At 43.4% G+C, this 21919-nt stretch overlaps 1 protein-coding gene and 1 long non-coding RNA gene across 3 annotated transcripts in view; one reads left to right on the plus strand and one right to left on the minus strand.

Annotated features, from left to right (window-relative positions):
- LOC141099767 (NFX1-type zinc finger-containing protein 1-like) overlaps positions 1-21919 on the plus strand; it is a 486056-nt gene that overhangs the window by 171839 nt on the left and 292298 nt on the right. For both annotated transcript variants that reach the window (XM_073587805.1, XM_073587806.1), the window contains 2 exons: positions 5520-5668; positions 8531-8674. In XM_073587805.1, coding sequence (XP_073443906.1) covers positions 5520-5668; positions 8531-8674 — 293 coding nt within the window. The remainder of the gene's footprint in view (positions 1-5519; positions 5669-8530; positions 8675-21919) is intronic.
- The window catches only part of LOC141099768 (uncharacterized), a 63989-nt gene that overhangs the window by 17429 nt on the left and 24641 nt on the right, over positions 1-21919 (minus strand). The gene's annotated exons all lie outside the window — the stretch shown is intronic.

Below are 21919 nucleotides of genomic sequence, written 5' to 3' on the forward strand. Positions count from 1 at the left end.
AAACTCAATACTTTTGTTTTTGCTTCCATTTTTCATGAGCTGAACTCAAAGACCTAAGACATTTTCTATGCACACAAAAGGCCTTTTTCTCTCAAATATTGTTCACAAGTTTGACTAAATCTGGGTTAGTGAGCACTTCTCCTTTGCTGAGATAATCCATCCACCTCACACGTGTGACATATCAAAATGCTGATTAGATATTATGATTATTGAAAAGGTGTGCCTTAGGCTGGCCACAATAAAAGGCCACTCTTAAATGTGCAGTTTGTTCACAAAGCACAAAGCCACAGTTGTTGCAAGTTTTGAGGGAGTGTGCAATTGGCATGCTGACTGCAGGGATGTCCACCAGAGCTGTTGCCTGTGAACTCAATGTTCATTTCTCTACCATAAACCATCTCCAAAGGTGTTTCAAAGAATTTTGCATTACATCCAACTGGCATAACAACCACAGACTAAGTGTACCCACAACAGCCCAGTACTTCAACAACCATCATCTTCACCTCAAAGATAGCCTAAGACCAGCCAACCGGACAGCTGCTTCAACAATCGGTTTGCATAACCAAAGAATTTCTGAAAAAACTGTCAGAAGCTAATCTGCATGCTCGGCATCCTCATCGTGGTCTCCTACTGACTGCAGCTTGTCGTTGTAACCAACTTGCGTGGACAAATGCTCACATTCGATTGCGTCTGGCACATTGGCGAGGTGTTCTCTTTATGGATGAAATCCCGGTTTTCACTGTACAGGGCATATGGCAGACTGCTTGTATGGTGTCGTGGAGGTGAGCAGTTTGCTTATGTCAACGTTGTGAACTGAGTGGCCATTGATGACAGTGGGGTTATGGTATGGACAGGCACAATGAACACAGGTGCATTTTATTGATGAAATTGTGCAATTCATCCACGACTATCACCTGATGTTGCAGCATGATAATGCACGGCCCCATGTTGCGATTTGTACACAATTCCTGGAAGTTGAAACATCCCAGTTCTTGCATGGCCAGCATACTTACTGGACATGTCACCCATTGAACATGTTTGGGATGCTTTGGATCGGCATATATGACAGCATGGGCAAGTTCCTGACAGTATCCAGCAACTTCGCACAGCCATTGAGGAGATGTAGACCAACATTCCACAGGCTGCAATCAACAACTTGATCAACTATGTGAATGAGATGTGCTGCACTGCGTGAGGCAAAATGATGGTCACACCAGATACTGACTGGTTTTCTGTTGCCCACCCCACTCCCCCGAGTCCACAAATACTGTAAGGCCGGATTCAGACTTGTGAGAAACTCGCAAGAGTCTCGCACATCAATACCCAACACTGCCGCCGGCACTCAGACCGGAGCTTTCAGCTGCATAGAAATATATGCAGCTGAACGCTCCGATCTGAGTTCTGGCGGCAGTGCCGTGTATTGACGTGCAAGACTTGTGCGAGTTTCTCGCAAGTCTGACCCCGGCCTGAAACTGCAAATTTTAGAGTGGCCTTTTATTGTGGCCAGCCTAGGGCACACCTGTGCAATAATCATTCAGTCCAGTCAGCATCTTAATATGCCACACCTGTGAGGTGGATGGATTATTTCAACAAAGGAGAAGTGCGCTCTAAGATTTAGGCCCCCTTCGCACATCCGTTTTTTGTGTCCGTTTTTTAAGGACTGCAAATACAGACACATGCACACCCATTGTATTCAATGATGGTGCGCGTGTAAGGAAGTGGCGGGGACCCTCATTTGCCTCCTCTCTCCTACACACTGGGCCCATGCGGCACCCCAATGGTTCTTTCATATTTACACTGTTCTTCTGTGTATTAATGTTTCAAATTGTCTTGTCATGTTTCCTATGTAATGTGTAATGTTTTGTACCTCTCATGTCATTGTATATCCTGTGTCATTACAATTGTATTAAGTTAGGGATAGATGGGGTCGGTCCAGCCAGCTTACAAGGCAGGAATTTCCTTCTTCTGCAGCAGACCCCAGTCAGGCTTGCCCATAGCAGGACTTGCTCCACTGACTGGAGCAGGATATTCCCCTGGAGGAGTGCAGCTTACTGCCAAGGACTGCCAGGCAGTGGGAACGGGCACTGGAACTATGTAACTGCCCACCAAAGGACTGTGTGCTCACAGGAACCGGATGGAAGTCAAAGATGCTGCGTATCCTGATAGGAAAAGTGCAGGAAGTGTTATCTCCTTTATCTCATCTATTAAAAGTTTGCCACTGTTGGTACCGAAGTGTGATGTGTGGTGCATCCAGAGGACGCAGTTCCAGTGTGGAGAGCAATCGTGTCAGAGGTAACTGACTGTGCCACAGGGCAGGGACTTTATCTGCCTTTTCATATGCAAGGGGCCGGGGTGCTCACTGACTGTGACCTAGTGGACTCGCCCATGACTACCACCCCGTGGCACCTTGTACACGCACATGCCAGGTTTTTCACACAGATCATGTTTCCATGTGAAAATCCCGCAGAAATGTCAGTGCCTCACACTGATGACATACGGGTGACATCTGTGTGTCATCATTGTGACACGTACCGGTGCCTCAGAAAAGCCGTATGATTTGCACTTTTCCCAGGTGCTGCGTGCTGTACGCAGCTCTCATCATTGTTGCCTGGTCTCCCTGAGATCTGCGCAACCAGGTAACAATGATGGGATTTGTATTCAGCACCCACTGTGTACTTCGTGTGTAAAATATAGAATTAATTAAACAAATGGGGGCTTCCGCCTAATTTTGATAATCAGCAGAGGTGAAGACCAAGGCTAGGGTCTGATGTTACTGATCTGGGAAAGGGGAAAATATTCCAAAAGGTTCCCAGGCTATTAATACCTGCTCACAGCTGTTTGCTTAGCTTTTACTGGTTTGATTACAGGAGACGCCAGAAAAAAAAAAATGATGTGGGGTCCCGCTCTAAATTCTAATCAGCAAAGGTTAAACAGACCGCTGCGGGTTGATATGATTAGCCTGGGAAGGGGCCAGGGATAGTTCCCCCCTCCCACTTCCAGGCTACAACATCAGAAATCAGTGACCTCAGAAATGGCATATAGCCTCATTCTTCCCACTTGTCCTGTGGCCGTGTCAAGTGTGGTAATAGGATTGGGGTTGATGTCAGCTTTGTATTGTCAGCTGACATCAAGCCCAGGGGTTAGTAATGGAGTGATGTCTATAATATGCTCCCATTACTAACCCCATAGTCATATTGAAAAAAGACACTGGAAAAATAAAGTCCTTTAATTTAAATAAACACAGCCCACTCTCATTTTCCCATGTATTACTGTTAGAATAAAAAAAAACATATTCTTCATCTGTCCGACGATAATCCATTTGTCCCACACTGTAATCCATCTCTGCTTCATCTGGATTTCAAGCTGAACAGTGGCATGGCATGATGCTACCATTCAGCCTGAAATCCAGGAGATGCTGAGAAACAGAGCGCAGCTTTAGGCTATGTGCACACGGAGTTTTTTGGCTCTGCGGATTTTGTAGTAAAAACCGCAGATAAATCCACAGGACTAAAGTCCTGCAGTTTATCTGCGGTTTTGCCTGCGGTTTTACACCTCATAATGATAAGGTGTGAAACTGCAGCGTTTCTGCACTAAAGAATTGACATGCTGCGGATTGTAAACCGCAGCAAAACCGCGCGGAAAAATCCACAGCATGTGCACTGCGTTTTCCAGTTTACTACTGAAAACAATGGTACTGTACAACGCACCTAAATCTGCTGCGGACCCGCCGATGCAGAAACGCGGCGGATCCGCAGCAGAATCCGCACCGTGTGCACATACCCTTAGTGACCTGGGGTGATGTCATAGAGGTTGCCGTCAGTCACCGGCAGCTGTTCCCGCCATCAGTTCAGTGTGAGTCTGCCAATGAACTGCGGTAACTTCATTATGTCACTGCTAGCAAAATGAGAAATTTCCCAGTGATGTAAGCGCCAGATTTGGCGCATCTTATTGAAGCAGCATTTCTGGGGCTGCTGAGAGCTGGTGTTATTAGCCTAGGAGGGAGGCCAATATCCATGGCTCTTTCCCTGGCTATTAATATGAGCCCACAGCTGTCTGTTAGCCTTTGCTGGTTATAATTTATAGGGTGACCCTATGTCTTTTTTTGGGGGTCCACCTGTAAACAAACCAGTAAGAGATAAGCAACAGCTTTGAGCTGTTACTAATAGCTAGGCAACATTTTGAGCTAATGGCCCCTTTCCCAGATTTTTAATATCAGCCCCCAGCGGTTGGTTTTCCCTATCCTGGTTTTGAAAATTAAGCAGGAGCCCACACTTTAAAATGTCTTTATTTTTTCTAAAAAAGTTCTGTCTATACAGCACACTATTTTTGGACATCTTTAATACCTAAGGCTACTTTCAGACTTGCGTTATGAGGCGCAGGGCCGCCGCTAAGCACCGCCCCCTGCTGTGCCCCCTTCGGTCAGCTCCTCCTATGGGCGCATGACACTGCATGCAACCTGCGTCCCCTATATTTAATGTATGCTTTTGCGGGCGCCTGCGCCGAGCGCACCAAAATGCAACACGGTGCATTTGGCGCACGTCGGCGCAGCGCCAAAAGGGTGCATGCACCCGCAAAAGCATACCAGCGCACGACCTGCATACCCAATGTTAAATATAGGGGACACAGGTCGCATGCAGCATCATGCGCCCATAGGAGGAGCTGACTGGAGGGGGCACGGCAGGGGCGGAGCTTGGCGGCGGCCCTGCGCCTCATAACGCAAGTCTGAAAGTAGCCTAAGACTGTTTAACTTCTATTTTGCATTTCATTCCATATGTGTCACACTGACCGCACGAAGATAAGGACAGCACACGGATGCCACATGGACGTGAGACACGGACAGCAAACGGATACACGGATCTCCCACGTGATGTCTCATCCGTACATAAGGATGGCCCTTGGATCTCACCAGTACTGTTTTTTCCATTACAGAAATCACCAGAATGTGTGACAGAGGCCTTAGACAAATTTGTGGACAATATTTGAGAGACAAAGGCCTTTTGTGTACATAGAAAAGTCTTAGACCTATTCGTTCAGCTCATTAAAAATGGGAGCAAAAACAAAAGTGTTGCGTTTATATTTTTGTTCAGTGTATATTTCTTCTATTAGTAAGTGTCCTAATATGTCAAAATGTCGTTTTAACTGGAGGTAAGCTTTAAGTATATATACAGGGTGAGCCATTTATATGGATACACCTGGGTGGACCATGTATATGGATACACCTAAATAAATGGGAATGGTTGGTGATATCAACTTCCTGTTTGTGGCACATTAGTATATGGGAGGGGGAAAACTTTTCAAGTTGGGTGGTGACCATGGTGGCCATTTTGAAGTCGGCCATTTTGGATGCAACTTTATAAATGGCCCACCCAGGTGTATCCATACAAATGGCCCACCCTGTATTTATTGCTTTTAGCAGTGAAATGTTTTAGGCTATCAATGTTCCCAATTTGGAGAACAATACCATTTTAATAATATTGCAGAACAAATGATACTCTGTATGTATTATTTTTTTATATTTAAAGGGATTCTCAAGTATTTGAAATGCAATATTGTTCGAGTGGGGTCCAGGAGCAGCAGTGAGATTATGCAGAAATGTTCACTCTCCAAGATTCGAAGCCAAAAAGGAAGTCGTCAGAAACTACCTGGATACATGAGAGCCTTACATGCTGAGGTAGTTCATCCACACAATGATTTTCGTAAATGAATCTGATAATGTATCTCTTTCATCGCCCAGCTAGTGTAACCTTTAAGAAAAACACATAGCACTTTAAACAGGTTACAAATGGCTGATTGTTGAGGATCCCACTACTACATTCCCCACTAAACACTTGAACTGAACTGAAGTCCTTTCATATATAGTTCATTCTCTATTTCTCTGAACATAATTTTCCATCAAACTCCACCGCACCCAAAAGTACCACACATAATGACTGGTGACAACCTCATGCAGCCTTTATCCATCACCATTCCCTCAAGATGGTCGGACCATCATTGTAAATACGCGCCTGTACTTTGTGTCTCCCCCCACCTCATTGTAGATTGTAAGCTCTTACAAGCAGAGTTGTCATTATCTTTGCTTTAATTATTGTATTATCTTTAACTTTGTTACTTATGACTTGTGTATGAACTGTTGAATTGTAAAGCGCTGCAGAATATATTGGTGCTATATAAAAAAGATTATTATTTTTAACTAGAAAGCCCATTTTCCTCCACATTGCATAATTGAAACATAAGAATTCTGCTCGGGTGCATATCTAAGCTCCAAAGATTTGGGAGGCGAAGGGCTTTAAAAGTACTTATCAACGTCAATGTTTTATTTAGGAATGGACAGACCCAGATTAGTGTCTTTCCTAAATATAATATATTGTCAAAAGTCAGCAGAACACTCCCTAACACTCTAGCAAAACTCAGGCCCAAACTTTCAGGTTTTAGAATCCTGGAATGCAGAGTGGGTCTCCACAACCCTTCGCTGTCTCTCTCACATTGACATTGGGGGATCTCTGTCCTTGCACTAAGTCAGTGCTGATGTGTACTTACTAAGGTGTTACTGAATGGTGACATTAGAGATGCTACCGTTCGGTAACAGTTTAGTAAAGTAGGCAGCAGCGCTAATTTACTGCAAAGAGTAAATCTCGATCTGTCACTGTTGCTGTGAAGGATTCTAGGTTCCCGCTCTGTATTCAGAAGTTCTGACATGACTTTTGTTAGCGTGTTAGGGAGTGTTCTGCTGACTTTTACAAAAAAACGCCAATATGAAGCTGCCCACTCTTATTTAATAAAAAAAAGTCATAGATGAAATAATAATTATATTAATAAGTTATCTGTAATGTCCTAATTGTGTCTATTACAATGTTGGTAAATATGGTTTATGCAGTAAGGAGGAGTAGAGTGCTTGTGACCACATTTTTCATTATCAGTGGGGATCCTAGTGGCTTCCACACAATCCACATTTATCATCTTTCCTGGCAATAGGTGATAAAATGTCTATTGTGTGACTGAACACCCCTTTAGATTTCTGCAGTGTATGGCTGTGTAGCTGAGAAGATTCCTTGTTCTCAGTGTGTTAGGACTGTATGGCCACATGCACACATTGAGTATTTGGTGAGTTTTTTACCCCAGTATTTGTAAGCCAAAACAAGGAGTAGAACGGACAGAGGAAAAGTGTAATAGAAATCCATCACCACTTCTGGATTTATCACCCACTCCTGGTTTTGGCTTACAGATACTGGGGTAAAAAAACTCACCAAATACTGAATGTGTGCATGTGGCCTATAGCTCTTCATCCTGACATCTGACATGAACCCATTATGTCCCCACTTAGGCGCAATTATTTTATTTAGTTTTTATTGGCCATAACTTATTATTGGTAAATAAGCTCTTTCCTATGGACGTCACACAGAATATAGCATCACTACTCTAAGTCCTACATTACTTTGCTGCAGGGAAAAATAAGAACTGACAACAATATTATCTGTTGCCAGAGGGGGAAGGATGTTAATAGTGTCCAGAGCCAGCTTTCTGCTACTTGGAACAATAGGTGCACCAAGGGGAACAAAGAAAAGCAAAACAGAGATGGGGAATCTATTTTTATACTGAAATTACTGAAAAACAAACATTTGATGTCTCTCTGAGCTTTCAGTATATAAGAATGATTCACTTTAAGATTAAAAGTTTTATATTTGAGTCATCCATCTTATCTAAAAAAAAGAGTATCTTCATCAATAAGTTATCTGGCAACACTGACTCCATGCAAAGGGCTCTTCCGAACAGGTTTTGCGCTAAGGCCCCGGCTGCACACTCACACTGTGGGCAAAATGAATTCCTTATCTCCATTTACTTCTGCTGCACATGCACTTTACTTAGAATAACTTTGTATCAGCCAGCGTTTATTTTAGCATGCATGCTTGGTAGGTTAATAGTATTCAGTGACTGTATTGCATTTGCACTTTACTCTTCATTTGTGTTCTGTTAACACCATATATTTTGTGTTTCACACACTTATCATATATGATTTGCCATCAGTGTTTTTGTCATATCGTCCTTTTGCCACCAACTTGTTGATTTATCTAAATCTTTGTCTGATTATGTAAACTGGTTTGATTGATTGGGATTATTCATTCCCTATCCCAGCACAATTTATTTGGAGATACTATTAGCACTCTAAAATTGATTATTTGAGTAAACCCTTTTTGTGACGTGCTCCGATATTTGGTTCAGCTGATTTAAAAAATTTTCTTCATTTTCTTTAAATAAAATTTTACATTTTGTTGTACTTTATTGTTATAGTCTATATTTGCACCATTTTATCTATATGATTCTATCTTAGTTTTGGGCATGACCTTTGGTCCTATATTATATACCTTACAAGACTGTTCTATCTCAGCTAAGGACTATGCTGCAGACAGATGAATAAATATTACCAGAAATATTTGTAAGACATTATAAGGTATTTCTAAACCTTATGAATCCTCTTTAAACTTTGATAGATCTTTTGTTTCTTTTGGTTGATGACATCTCTGTTTTATTTATTTAGTTATCAGTAGAAATGGAATTAAATCGGGAAAAGCTCATTCATAAATCAGTCCTTTTGGAAAATGCTACTAACGGAGTTCTTCATGAGAGCATTCTAGAAAAATATATACCCGCACATCATTTCCGCAGCCTAATGTTTAAAAAGGTAATGTAACGTTGCATCTTTGACAGGAGACTGTATCTTACATGCCGGAAGAGGCGGTCTCCTAGCACTCTCTGTCCCTACGATCAGTGTTAACAGTGTTCTGGACGCAGCGTATTTTCGCTGCATCCAAAATGCAACATTTTACAGTGCAAGCAGAGCGGATGGGATTTATAGAAACCTCATATCCACTGTGCTTCTTTTTTTACGTTGCTTGTCAATTTTTCTTGCAGGTACACTGAGTCTTCTGTGCGGAATTTCCTGTAGACATGCATTAGATGCGGAAAATCCGCAGGTAAAAGACACATAGGCATTTTTGTTGCGTTTACATGGCGGAAACGCACCAAAAACGTATGTAATCCATTCTCGTGACATATTGTACTTCATGATAGTGTTACACTTTATTTGCTAAGACTTGCGTTTATTTGTGAAAAAAACTGAAATTTGGCAAAAAGTTTGAAAATTTAGCAATTTTTAATTTTTGAATTTTTAATGCCCTTAAATCAGAGATATGTCACACAAAATAGTTAATAAATAACATTTCCCACATGTCTACTTTACATCAGCACAATTTTTGAAGCATAATTTTTTTTGTTAAGAAGTTGTAAAGGTTAAAAATTAACCAGCGATTTCTCATTTTTACAACAAAATTTGCAAAACCATTCTTTTTAGGGACCACCTCATATTTGAAGTGACTTTGAGGGGCCTGTATAACAGAAAATACCCAAAATTGACACCATTCTAAAAACTGCACCCATCAAGGTACTTAAAACACATTCAAGAAGTCTTTTAACCCTTCATGTGCTTCATAGGAATTTTTGGAATGTGGAAGTTAAAAATCAACATTTACTTTTCTTTCACAAAAATTTTCCTTTAGATATATATATTTACTTTCGCAAGGGTAATAGGAAAAAATAGACCATACAATTTGTTGCTCAATTTCTCCTGAGCATGCAGATACCCCATATGTGGGGGAAACCACTGTTTGGGCACACGGCAGGGCTCGAACGGGAAGGAGAGCCATTTGACTTTTTGAATGTAAAATTTTCTGGCATAATTAGCGGACGCCATGTCATGTTTGGAGAGCCTCTGATGTGACTAAATAGTGGAAACTCCCTACAAGTGACACCATTTTGGAAACTAAATCCCTTACGGAACTTACCTAGATGTGTATTGAGCACCTTGAACCCACAGATGCTTCACAGAAGTTTATAACATAGAACTGTGAAAATAAAAAAATCACATTTTTCCCAGCTAAATTTTTTTTAGCTCCAAATTTTGGATTTTTATAAGGGTAACAGGAGAAATTGCTTTATAGAATTTGTTGTGGAATTTCTCTTGAGTACAGAGATACCCAATATGTGGAGGAAAACAACTGTTTGGGCGCACAGTTGGGTTTGGAAGGGAAGGCGCACCATTTGATTGTTTGAATTTCAAAATTTGCTGGAATAATTAGCGGACGACATGTTGCGTTTCGAGAGCCTCAGATGTGGTGCCATGTTACACTGACAGAGCCCCTGAGGTGCGAACACAGCAAAATTCCCTATAAGTGACCTCATTTTACAAACTAAACCTCTCAATGAATTCGTCTAGGGGTACAGTGATTATACTGATGTAGGTACGTGAGCTGACTGGGGGGTGGTCCTCTTACCGCTGCGAGCAGACTGAGACAAGACTGAAGTGCGTCCAACAGGTCTTCTTTATTGGCCGTCCTCTTGACGACCCGCAGCAGCATACAGCAGCAGCTAGACACTCTCCGCACACAGGCCTGGGTACCTTCGCTTCCTTCTTACTTCCATATGACGACCCTCGCGGCTTTTTCTCTGCAGCTGCCCTAGGCCTACCACTACAGCGCTTCGCCTGCCCGAGTCCGTCCATCTTGTGGTACCCCCAGGCTCTCTCCGTCTGCGGCTACTCCTGTCAGGGCCACCCCCTGACTGTCTCTGTTGTCATTCCTTCCTGGAGCTTCTTCTGTCTCTCCCTTCAGTCTTCTCTCCTGAGCTCCTCTCCCTGGACTGACCGCTTCTTGAACTCTCCAGCCTCCTTTTATCCCCCTAGAGTTCTTGTAACCCCGCCCCCCATGACTGTGCGGTTTCGTAGCCATAAGCTGATGTTAAGTCCATTTCTCACAACTCTCTCTACTCCCATCTTGTAGCCAAACTGTAGTACTACACACCCATCTTTCCCTTCTCCAGCTGTCTCCCATCTATAAATGCAAAAATCCACCTAAAGCACACTATACCTTTACCTTCCCACTGCAGACAGGTCCGTATGTCAGTCCACTTCCCCTACACTGACACCACAGGTGTGTCACAGACTTTTATACCATTGGCCAGTGAAGAAAAAATAATTTACATTTTTACCAGTAAGATTGTGTGTTAGCCACAAGTTTTCATTTTCATATTGGGAAATGGGTAAAAATGGCACCAAAATTTGTCCCACAATTTCGGATGAATGTAGAAATACCCCAGATGTGGATGTACAGTACTGCTTAGCCATACGGAGAGACTCAGGGGGGACTGAGCTCTATTTGCCTCCTGGAGCACAGATTTTCCTAGTATAATTTGCAGACTCCATATACAGAGACCCCAAGTGCTAGAAAAGCAGAATCCCCCCTCAATTGACCCCATTTTGGAAATTATAACCCTTTGGGAATTTATCTACAGGTGTAGTGATGATTTTGACTGCATGGGTGTTTTCCTAAAACAAGCAGTAGTGTATGTTGCTGACTGAAATTTGCAAATTGCCATTGTAGTGACCAGTACCCTGCAGTGACCAGTACTTTGCAGTCACCAGTAAGTTATGCCCAGCCCGTGCTTCTGGAGACATGCACCTGTAAATTGAGCGGACTTTCATCACTACAGAAAAGCCAAACATGTGGCGCTATATGTGGTTTAGTACACTGTGGGGCTCAGAAGGGAGGGGACATTTGTATTTGAGAGCACAGAAATTGCTGAATTTCTTTTGAAGGGTGAGGAGCTATTTCGCTTTTCCAGAGCCTTTTTACTTCCAGTACTGTGGAATCCCTCTATATTTATGTTAAGAAATGACGGACCTGAGTGGGGACTTGCTTTTTTTGTGGATTGAGTTGAAGCTTTTATTGGGGACATTTTACATAACATTTTTGATCACATTTATCCGGCGCATTATGCTGAGCACTTACATCAGGGATTTCCATCTAAATCTCCGAGTGACATGATTCAGATGAAGCCCCCGAGGGATCCATTCACTCTAATGAGGCATCAGAGTTACTGTGGACTCCATCTGGACTCTGTTCAGGGTTGTCCTTCTTCAGAAGTGCACAAAACTGTGTCTGACGGCACTTTTATGCAATCCTAAAGCGATGGACACTGCCGGATTGCAGGCCCTATGGCGTCCACAGTGCCTCCATCTGCCTCATTATAGGGAATCTTCCACCAGGGGTTTTGTCTGAATCACAGATTTCAGAGATTTACATGGAAACCCCGGTGTAAGCACTCAGCGCAGAGCGCGGAATAAATGTGCATCAGGCCTTGCTGCGATCTTTGGGATGCAGAATTAACAAATCAATAGCAGATGAAGAATTTTTTTTTTCTACGCTATTCCTTGTGCGGTAGGCAACTTTATTCTTCAGATCGGTGTGATTACAGTGATACCAGATTTATATCAGGTTTTTATGTTTGGCTGCTGTCACACACTAAAAGACGCCTTTTATTGGCATCACCATATTTTGAGAGCTATAATTTTTCCATATTTCGGCTGACAGTCATGTGAGGGCTTGTTTTTTGCAGTACTAGTTGACGTTTTTATTGTTACCATTTTCGGGCACATGATATTTTTTGATCGCTTTCTATTCTATTCTGATTTTTGGGAGGCAAAATTGACTCGCCCCCAGAGGCCGTGGGGTACTCAGTGCCGGGCCCGTTGATTTCAATGGGAGATGTCACAGTGGCAGGGACCCGGTCCGTGGCCTCAGGCAGTCAATGTAAAAGGGATAGAGTGATAGGGATGAAGTTATTGAGATGATTCGTGCCGCCACCTGTGGTTCCTGGTCAGTTTGATCAGCGCTGCAGGGTTGCTTCTCTGGGACAGATGTTGGGGTACAGCTATAATGTTGAAGCTCTCCACAGGTAGAGCTGTAGTCCCAGGGCAGATGAAGAGAGTTGGTAGATGGTGAGGTAGTGTAGAGCGAAAGATGCAGCAGTGCGGGGAACATGGTGCAGAAAGAAAGCAAAGGACACAGTGGGATGTAGTTCCAAGGCTTTACTCACAGTCTGGTGCACACATATGCGCGCTTCGGTGCCATGTCCTCCAGGTCAGGGGCTCAGCCAACTCCCAGGCAAGATAGAGTACACCTTTCCAGCACTCCTCCAACATATGCCTTTCCTGAACGTCTCCTCACTAGCGCCTAAACTGAAGTACTTGTAGTTGTGAATTAAACTCAAGTTCCTCCTTCCAAATGTTACTTGGAATTCCAATCGTACGGCAGACAGCTATAGCCCGCTTCGGGGACTTCCTACTATCAAGTCCCGGCTCACACACGTCGCTATTGTGCCCCCGAGTCTTAGGTGGGAATAAAGTGGTGACAATTTCTATTCCTCCGGTTTCTGCTGCAGGACCATCAGCATCCATACAACTTTGGATACCGGACGCCGAACCATGCGCTCTAACTTAAGGAAGGGCTCTGCTCTCACCCTTGTCCTCAGTTCTCTTCTCCCCACGTTCCGTACTAACTAATCTATCTCCCTTCTGAAGAATTAGGCTTTCTCTTGCTCTTTCCCGTGCCAACAGCTCCGACTCACAACAGTCTGCTGCGGCACTTGCTTCCGCTCCATCCCTCTCTCGGGATCTTCTCTCACCAACTGACTCCTTCCTAACCTTCTCCCGCTCTCTGGCGCAGTCTAAGCTCCACCCGATTCCCCAGCACCCTTCGTGAACCAAAGCAGCTGACTTACAGGGTCCTCCGCTATTCTAAAAGTGTCTGTGCTCGATGCAGGTGTTGGAGTGTGGTCAGGCGTCTCCACCTTACCTGGATAGTGGGGTACCACACCTCAGGAGGAGGTGCAGTACCTCTGTGGTGACTGAACCCTCAGGGGCGCCACAGAATGAACAAGAACCAGCAGTTCAGGAATTGAACTTATGTCGTGTGGAAAAATTGATAAGGCAGCTTTATTCTTTGGATGAGTACGATTACAGCGATAACCTTTTTTTATGTTTTGTTGCTTTTACACAATAAAAACTATTTTATAGAAAAAATAATTATTTTTGTTTTGCTTTATTCTGAGAGCTATCACTTTTTTATTTTTCTGCTGATAGAGCTGTATGGTGGCGGTTTGTTTTTTGCGGGACAAGATGACATTTTCAGCAGTACCATTTTTATTTCCATTCGCCTTTTTGATTACATTTTATTGCACTTTTTGTTCAACGGTATTTCTTTAATTTTAACGTATTCACTGAAGGGGTTAACTAGTGGGACAGTTTTATAGTGGGTCCTTACGGACGCGGCAATACCAAACGTCTACCTTTTCTGTTTATTTTTTTTTATGTAAATAGATGAATTTATTGGAAAATATTTGTTTATACAGTATGTGTTTCTTTTTTTCTTATTTATTTGGGGATTTTTTAATACTATCGTTACACTTTTTAATATTTTTTTTTACTTTTTTACATTGTCCCATGATGGGACATCACTCTATAGTATCGGATCGCTGATCTGATACTCTGCAGTGCAGAAGCATTGCAGAGTATCACATCAGCATCTGACTGGCAGAGACGGTGGCATGTTGGCACCTGCTCTCAGTAGGCGCTCACAAGCCACCTTCCCTGCAGGACCCTGAAGGACCGCGCGGCCATCTTGGGGCCGGTGGTCTCCATGGAGACCATCAGAACAACGTGATCGCATCACGTTGTTCTGATGTGAGCACTCAGGGAGCCCCCTCCCTGTGTGTGATCTCCTCAATATCGCTGCCATTATTGACAGTGACATCAGAGGGGTTAAACACCCACGATCAGTGCCCACCCGCATCCGATCACCGTGGCGGAAATCTAGCTCCCACAAAGCAGCCTATGTATGGCACATGTCAGGATGGGGTTGAAGGTTGACACACCAAACAAAGACAAAAAACTCAGGATCAAAAATGCAAGTAAAAAATCGAAGTAAACTAAGGTACGGAGGTAGTTAAGAAATTCTGCAACGTTAAAAACTCAGAAATGCTGATTGTGGGAACTTTTCCAATTCTTTGGAATGCACTACCCAGGTTAATACGATTAATCCCCAATCCCCACAGTTTTAAGTGTGCCCTAAAAACGCATTTGTTCAGACTGGCCCATCGCCTCAATGCATTAAAGGGAATCTGTCACCTCATTTTTCGTATATGAGATGCGGCCACCGCCATCAGAGGCTTATCTACAGCATTGTGTAATGCTGTAGATAAGCCCCCGATGTAACCTGAAAGATAAGAAAAACGAGTTAGATTATACTCACCCGGGGGTCCGGTCCGATGAGTGTCGCGGTCCGGCGACTTCCATTTTCTAGCGATAACGTCCTCCTTCTTACTTCTGCCGCGGCTCCTGTGCAGGCATACTTTATCTTCCCTTTTGAGGGCAGTGTAAAGTACTGCAGTGCGCAGGCGCCAGACCTCTCTGACCTTTCCCGGCGCCTGCGCACTGCAGTACTCTGCTCTGCCCTCAACAGGGAAGATAAAGTACGTTGCTAAAGAAGCTGGCTGTTCACAGAGTGCTATCTCCAAGCATATTAATGGAGAGTTGAGTTGAAGGAAAAAGTGTGGTAGAAAAAGGTGCACAAGCAACAGGGATAACCACAGCCTTGAAAGGATTGTTAAGAAAAGGCCATTAAAAAATTTGAGGGAGATTCACAAGGAGTGGACTGCTGCTGGAGTCAGTGCTTCAAAAGCCACGACACACACATGTATCCAGGACATGGGCTACAAGTGTCATATTCCTTGTGTCAAGCCACTCATGACCCATAAACAACGCCAGAAGAGTCTTACTTGGGAAAAGGAGAAAAAGAGCTGGACTGTTGCTCAGTGGTCCAAGGTATTGTTTTCAGATGAAAGTAAATTTTGCATCTCAGGTCCCAGAATCTGGAGGAAAAGTGGAGAGGCACACAATCCAAGCTGCTTGAGGTCTAGTGTGAAGTTTTCACAGTCAGTGATAGTTTGGGGAGCCATGTCATTTGCTGGTGTAGGACCCACTGTGTTTTATCAAAGCCAAAGTCAGTGCAGCCATCTACCAGGAAATTTTAGAGCACTTCATGCTTCTGCTGACAAGCTTTTTGGAAATGGAAATTTCATTCTCCAGCAGGACTTGGCACCTGTCCACACTGCCAAAAGTACCAATACTTGGTTTAAAAACAGTATCACTGTGCTTGATTGGCCAGCAAACTCGCCTGACCTTAACCCCATAGATAATCTATGTCATATTGTCAAGAGGTAGATGTTAGACACCGGACCCAACAATGCAGACAGGCTGAAGGCTGCTATCACAGCAACCTGGGTTTCCATAGCACCTCAGCAGTGACGCAGACTGATCGCCTCCATACCACACCGCATTGATGCAGTAATTGATGCAAAAGGAGCCCAGACCAAGTATTTGGTACATTTACTGAACATACATTTCAGTAGGCCAACATTGCGGATTTTAACCCCCCTCTGACATTAGACGTAGAATTCCGTCCATGTCCCCTGGGTCTGTCTGACCATGAACGGAATAGTAAATGATAATGATCGACCGCTCACGTGGTGGGTGCATGGCCGATCGCTGCCGGGTGTCAGCTGATTCTCACAACTAAGCGCCAGGAGCGGTCACAGACAGCTCCCGGCACTTTAACCCCCAGAATACTGCGATCGAACACAATCGCAGCATTCCGGGAGCAGGCAGAGGGCTGACAGCCCCCCCGCCTTTGGATCAGAGACCCCGCCGTGTGAAGCGTGGTCCCGATCGCTGCTATGGTAACTCGATGTCGTCATGAGGACATCCAGGTTACCAGAGCTGAGAAACTTCCTGTCATGCCCAGTGCATGTCAGGAAGTCTCTCAGGTCAGTGTGCACGGATAGCCTCTGTTGCATGCAGATGCTGCTTCATCTGCATGCTATAGAAGCGATCAGACTGCAAAAAGTGAGTGTCCCATAGTGGGACTAAGTGTAAAAATTAGAATGAACTAAAAAAAAATTTATAAAAATAATAAACATAAAAAATAATAAATTCAATATTTATTTTATCACTAAATATTTGAATAAAAAAATCTAAACAATAAAAGTACACATATTTGGTATCACCACGTCTGTAATTATTTTTTCTATAAAATAGTTTTTATTATATAAAAGCGCCAAAACATCTGAAAAGATATAAATGTGGTATTGTTGTAATCGTAATGACCCAAATAATAAATTTGCCTTATCAATTTTACCACACGCGGAACAGTGTATACACCCCCCCCAGAAGAAATTTATGAATTGCTGGTTTTTGCTCATTCTAACCCCCAAAAATCGGAATAGAAAGTGATCAAAAAATGTCATGTGCCCGAAAATTATACCAATAAAAACGTCAGCTAGTCTCGCAAAAAACAAGATCTCACATGACTCACAAAATATGGAAAAATTATAGCTGTCAAAATGTGGTGATGCAAAAACTATTTTTTGCAATAAAAAGTGTCTTTTAGCGTGTGACAGCTGCCAAACATAAAAACCCGCTATAACGCCTCTTTCACACGTCCTGATATTTCTGGTACCAGAGATGTCAGTGTCTGTGTGTGTAATACTTGCGGCACACATGTGGCATATGTGTGCCACATCAGTACCACACGGATGGGCACCAGGGAAGAAACATTGCAGCACGCGCTGTTACCCGTTGCCGGGTGCTGAACATAGCTCTCATCATTCTCCCCTGCTCTGCCGGAAATCGGCGCAAGCAGAGGAGAATGATGAGAGTTACATTTAATCTCCTTAATAACCACCGATATGCCTTTTAACGGTGGCAATTAAGGGTACTTAAACCACAGCGCTTAGGTTTAAGGTTATAGCACCCCCCGGCAACCGAGACCCCATAGAACATGATTTGGGTCGGTTTTCCATTTAATTTCTCTCTCCTCTGATGTGATCGCACATCAGAGGAGAGAGAAATAGGGTCCCCATGTCACCCGATCAACTCCCCTGATACCTCCGTTGTCCCTGCCGGCCCCCCTGAAGTCCCCCAGGCTGCCGGCTTTTTCTTCTGAGATAAAATAGCGGGCGCATGCGTAGTGCGCCCGTCGAGATCTGCCAGCCGGCACCTGGCAACAATAGGAGATTTTTTTCCTATTGCTTCATTTTGATCAATGTGATAGTGTCTATCACAGTGATCAAAATAAAAAAATAGTAAATCAAACCCTGTTTATCAACCCCTTAGTTAGGGAAAAATAATAAAATTAAAAAAATGTATTTGCATTTTCCCATTAGGGTTAGAGTTGGGTTAAAGTGAGTTGGGCTAAAGTGAGAGTTGGGGCTAAAGTTAGGGTTAGAGTTTGGATTAGGGTTGGGATAAGGGTTAGGGTTGTATTGGGGTTAGGGTTGTAGTTAAAATTGGGGGTTTCCACTGTTTAGGCACATCAGGGGCTCTCCAAATATGACATGGCGTCCGATTTCAATTCCAGCCAATTTTGGTTTGAAAAAGTCAAACAGCGCTCCTTTCCTTCCGAGGTCTGCCGTGCGCCCAAACAGTGGTTCCCCCCACATATGGGATATTAACGTACTCAGGACAAATTGGACAACAACTTTTGAGGTCCAATTTCTCCTGTTACCCTTGGGAAAATAAAAAATTGGGGACGAAAAGATCACATTTGTGGAAAAAATATGATTTTTTATTTTCACACCTGGGCGTTATAAACTTTAGTGAAACACCTAGGGGTTCAAAGTTCTCACCACACATCTAGATAAGCTCTTTGAGGGTCTAGTTTCCAAAATGGGGTCACTTGTGGGGGATTTCCACAGTTTAGGCACATCAGGGGCTCTCCAAGCGCAACATGATATCCGATCTTAATTCCAGCCAATTTTGTGTTGAAAAAGTAAAATGGCACTCCTTCCCTTCTGAGTTGGCCATGCGCCCAAACAGTGGTTTACCCACATATATGGGGTATTAACATACTCAGGACAAATTGGACAACAACTTTTGAGGTCCAATTTCTCCTGTTACCCTTGGGAAAATAAAAAATTGTGGACTAAAAGAACACATTTGTAAAAGAATATTATTTTTACGGCTCTACATTATAAACTTCTGTAAAGCACTTGGGGTTCAAAGTGCTCACCACACATCTAGATAAGATTGTTATGGGTCTAGTTTCCTAAGTGGTGTCACTTGTGGGGGGTTTCCACTGTTTAAGCATATCAGGGGCTATCCAAGTGCGACATGGCGTCCGATCGCAATTCCAGCCAATTTTGCATTGAAAAGTCAAACGGCGCTCCTTCCCTTCCGAGCTCTGCCATGCACCGAAACAGTGGTTCCCCCCCAAATATCATGTATCGGCGTACTCAGGACAAATTGCACAATAACTTTTGTATTCCAATTTCTCCTGTTACCCTTGATAGAATAAAAAATTTTTTATCTGAATTAAATTTTTTGTGAAAAAGTTAAATGTTCATTTTTTTAAAACATTCCAAAAATTCCTGTGAAGCAATTGAAGGGTTAATAAACTTCTTGAATGTGGTTTTGAGCACCTTGAGGGGTGCAGTTTTTAGAAGAGTGTCACTTTTTGGGTATTGTGTCTCATATAGACCCCTCAAAGTGACTTCAAATGTGATGTAATGAAAAATTAGGCACTCAACTTAGAGAGATGCTTTTGGTGTTTTTTAATGCAGTCCAAAATAAAACATTTCGGCCACATCCGGCCTTTGTCAATCTAATATATAAAGCTCAATGTGGGTGTGTATGTATGTATGTATGTCCGGGATTGGCATCCGCACCGTCACAGCTACAGCCACAAAATTTGGCACAGTCACACGTGTGGACCCCGAGAGCGTCATAGGCTATGTTGTGAGGCAAAATTTTAACCCTGGGCGTTCCAATTCACCAAACAATTTTGCCCCTATCTACATAATGGGGAAAAAGTGTATGTATTGGCATCTGCACTGTCGTAGCTCCAGCCACAAAATTTTGCACAGTCACACGTCTGGATCCCGAGAGCGTCATAGGCTATGTTGTGAGGCGAAATTTTAACCCCGCGCGTTCCAATTCACCAAACAATTTTGCCCCTATCTACATAATGGGGAAAAAGTGAAAGGAAAAGTGTTGGAGGAAAATTGACAGCTGCCAGATGTGAACAAGGGGGACTTAAAGAATGAGAGCGATGGCGCCAAACAGTATATACTGTACAGTTGCAAAGTTGGGGCCCTGACATGGGATACTCACCACACACGGGGATATGAACACACACACAAAATGCGCCACACACTACCACGTGCTTCAACACATATACCACCCTCAGCACACATTTCACCACACAAACACCAACTTCGCCACATTAAAGTCGAAACACAAAAGTCGCCACTCAAAATTTGCCACACTGTCCCAGAGCTGTTTAAAAGATGAAAAATGAGCTGTGATTGGTTGCTATCAGCAACAGTTTTCTTTGTAGACAGTTGTGGTAACTGAGGCCTATTATTCTTATCATTTCTATGGTGTTATCGTCCTTCTGTAAAGCTGGAAATAACACAATTTATTACCGTGCCAACACAGACCACCCTCTGACACAGACTGCAGGGGGAACCCAATATCACACAGGATAGGATTAGATACACGGCTCAGCAGTAAGTATCAGAAAGGATAGAATTAGATACACAGCTCAGCAGTCATTATCACACAGGAGAGGATTAAGGCCCCTTTACATTTAGCGATGCACCAGCGATCCCGACCACGATATGACCCAGTCAGGATCGCTGGTGCATCGCTAAATGGTCACTAGTGAGCTGCCATACAGGCAGATCTCACGAGCGATGCAGCAACGGTCGGCTGTCGTACTTACCTTTCAAACGTGGCGAGGGTGTCCGTCTTCCACCTGCGTCCATTGCTCGCTCATCGGTGCCAGCAGGAAGCCGACGACGAGAAATGGACCAGGCCGATCTCGCGCGATCAGCGATAGCCAGCAGGGGAGCCGGTCGGAGGTAAGTACCACAAAATCGGTGACGCTTTAGCGATATTGCTAGCGATATCGCTATGTGTAAAGCCCCTTTTAGACACATGGCTCAGCAGGCAGTATCAATGAGGATAAGATTAGATGCGCAGCTCAGCACACATTATCACACAGAATAGTATTAGATGCACGGCTCAGCAGTCAGTATCACACAGGATAGGATTAGATGCACGGTTTTTATGTGCAATATAATCATTATAATTTGTTATAACTAGCCACAGTTGGTTACTATGCCCAGGCAACTCCGGGCTCTTCAGCTAGTTACTACATAAAGAGAAAATTCAAATAAATATGACACCATTATTACAGTCATAATGGATATGAAAAAATGAGGTATATACAAACAATGAGTGTCCAAGTAGGTCATATGAACATTTCTGTACAATATAACATCCGCTGGAGGGTCAATATACATGGTATTATGGTAGCCACAATAGAAAAAAGAATTCATAACAAAATATGTTCAAAGAATAAAGAAAAAACTTATTGGAGACATACCAGACTGTTTAAAAGTGTTGTGGATTTATGGGAATCCTGATTATTTAAGGCAGGACACGTCTCTAAGGAATAGACAAGTCTGATTAACCTAGTGCTAAGGCAGTGAATAGGTTAAAAGGTGAAAAAGAAAACAGGTGCTTACCGGTTAATGTGAATTTGTAGACTTGAGGGTACTGTTGCATAAACCCCACAGATTAGTAGTCCTAGTAGGGTAAATATACATTGAAGCCAATTAGCTCCCAAACGTCTGATAGTGGAACTGAAAGGGAAAATAACAGATATTGGTGGGCAGTGGAACTTACCGAGTGCTTCAGTGTGTCAGCATGCCTGTGTCAGATGCAGTATACCACCGCTTGTCTGTGTTCTAAAGAGGGCAGTGGGAGGCACTTAAGAAGCCAAGGGGCGGGACTAACTGCCGACATGCAGCCTATCTGTGGTGTGAGGGAGAGGAAGTCCAGGCAGGGCATGCTGTGTAATGTGTGCTGAGCCTACTTCCTGTGATCCAGTTGCTGTGCTGGAGGAGGTGATGTAACCGGAAGTGCACATCTGTTTGCGTTCCAGCGGCCATATTTATTGTTTTCCACTGAGAA

The sequence above is a fragment of the Dendrobates tinctorius genome, unplaced genomic scaffold, assembly GCF_039654945.1.
Source record: "Dendrobates tinctorius isolate UK_male_01 unplaced genomic scaffold, ASM3965494v1 ptg000102l, whole genome shotgun sequence".
Taxonomy (NCBI): Eukaryota; Metazoa; Chordata; class Amphibia; order Anura; family Dendrobatidae; genus Dendrobates; species Dendrobates tinctorius.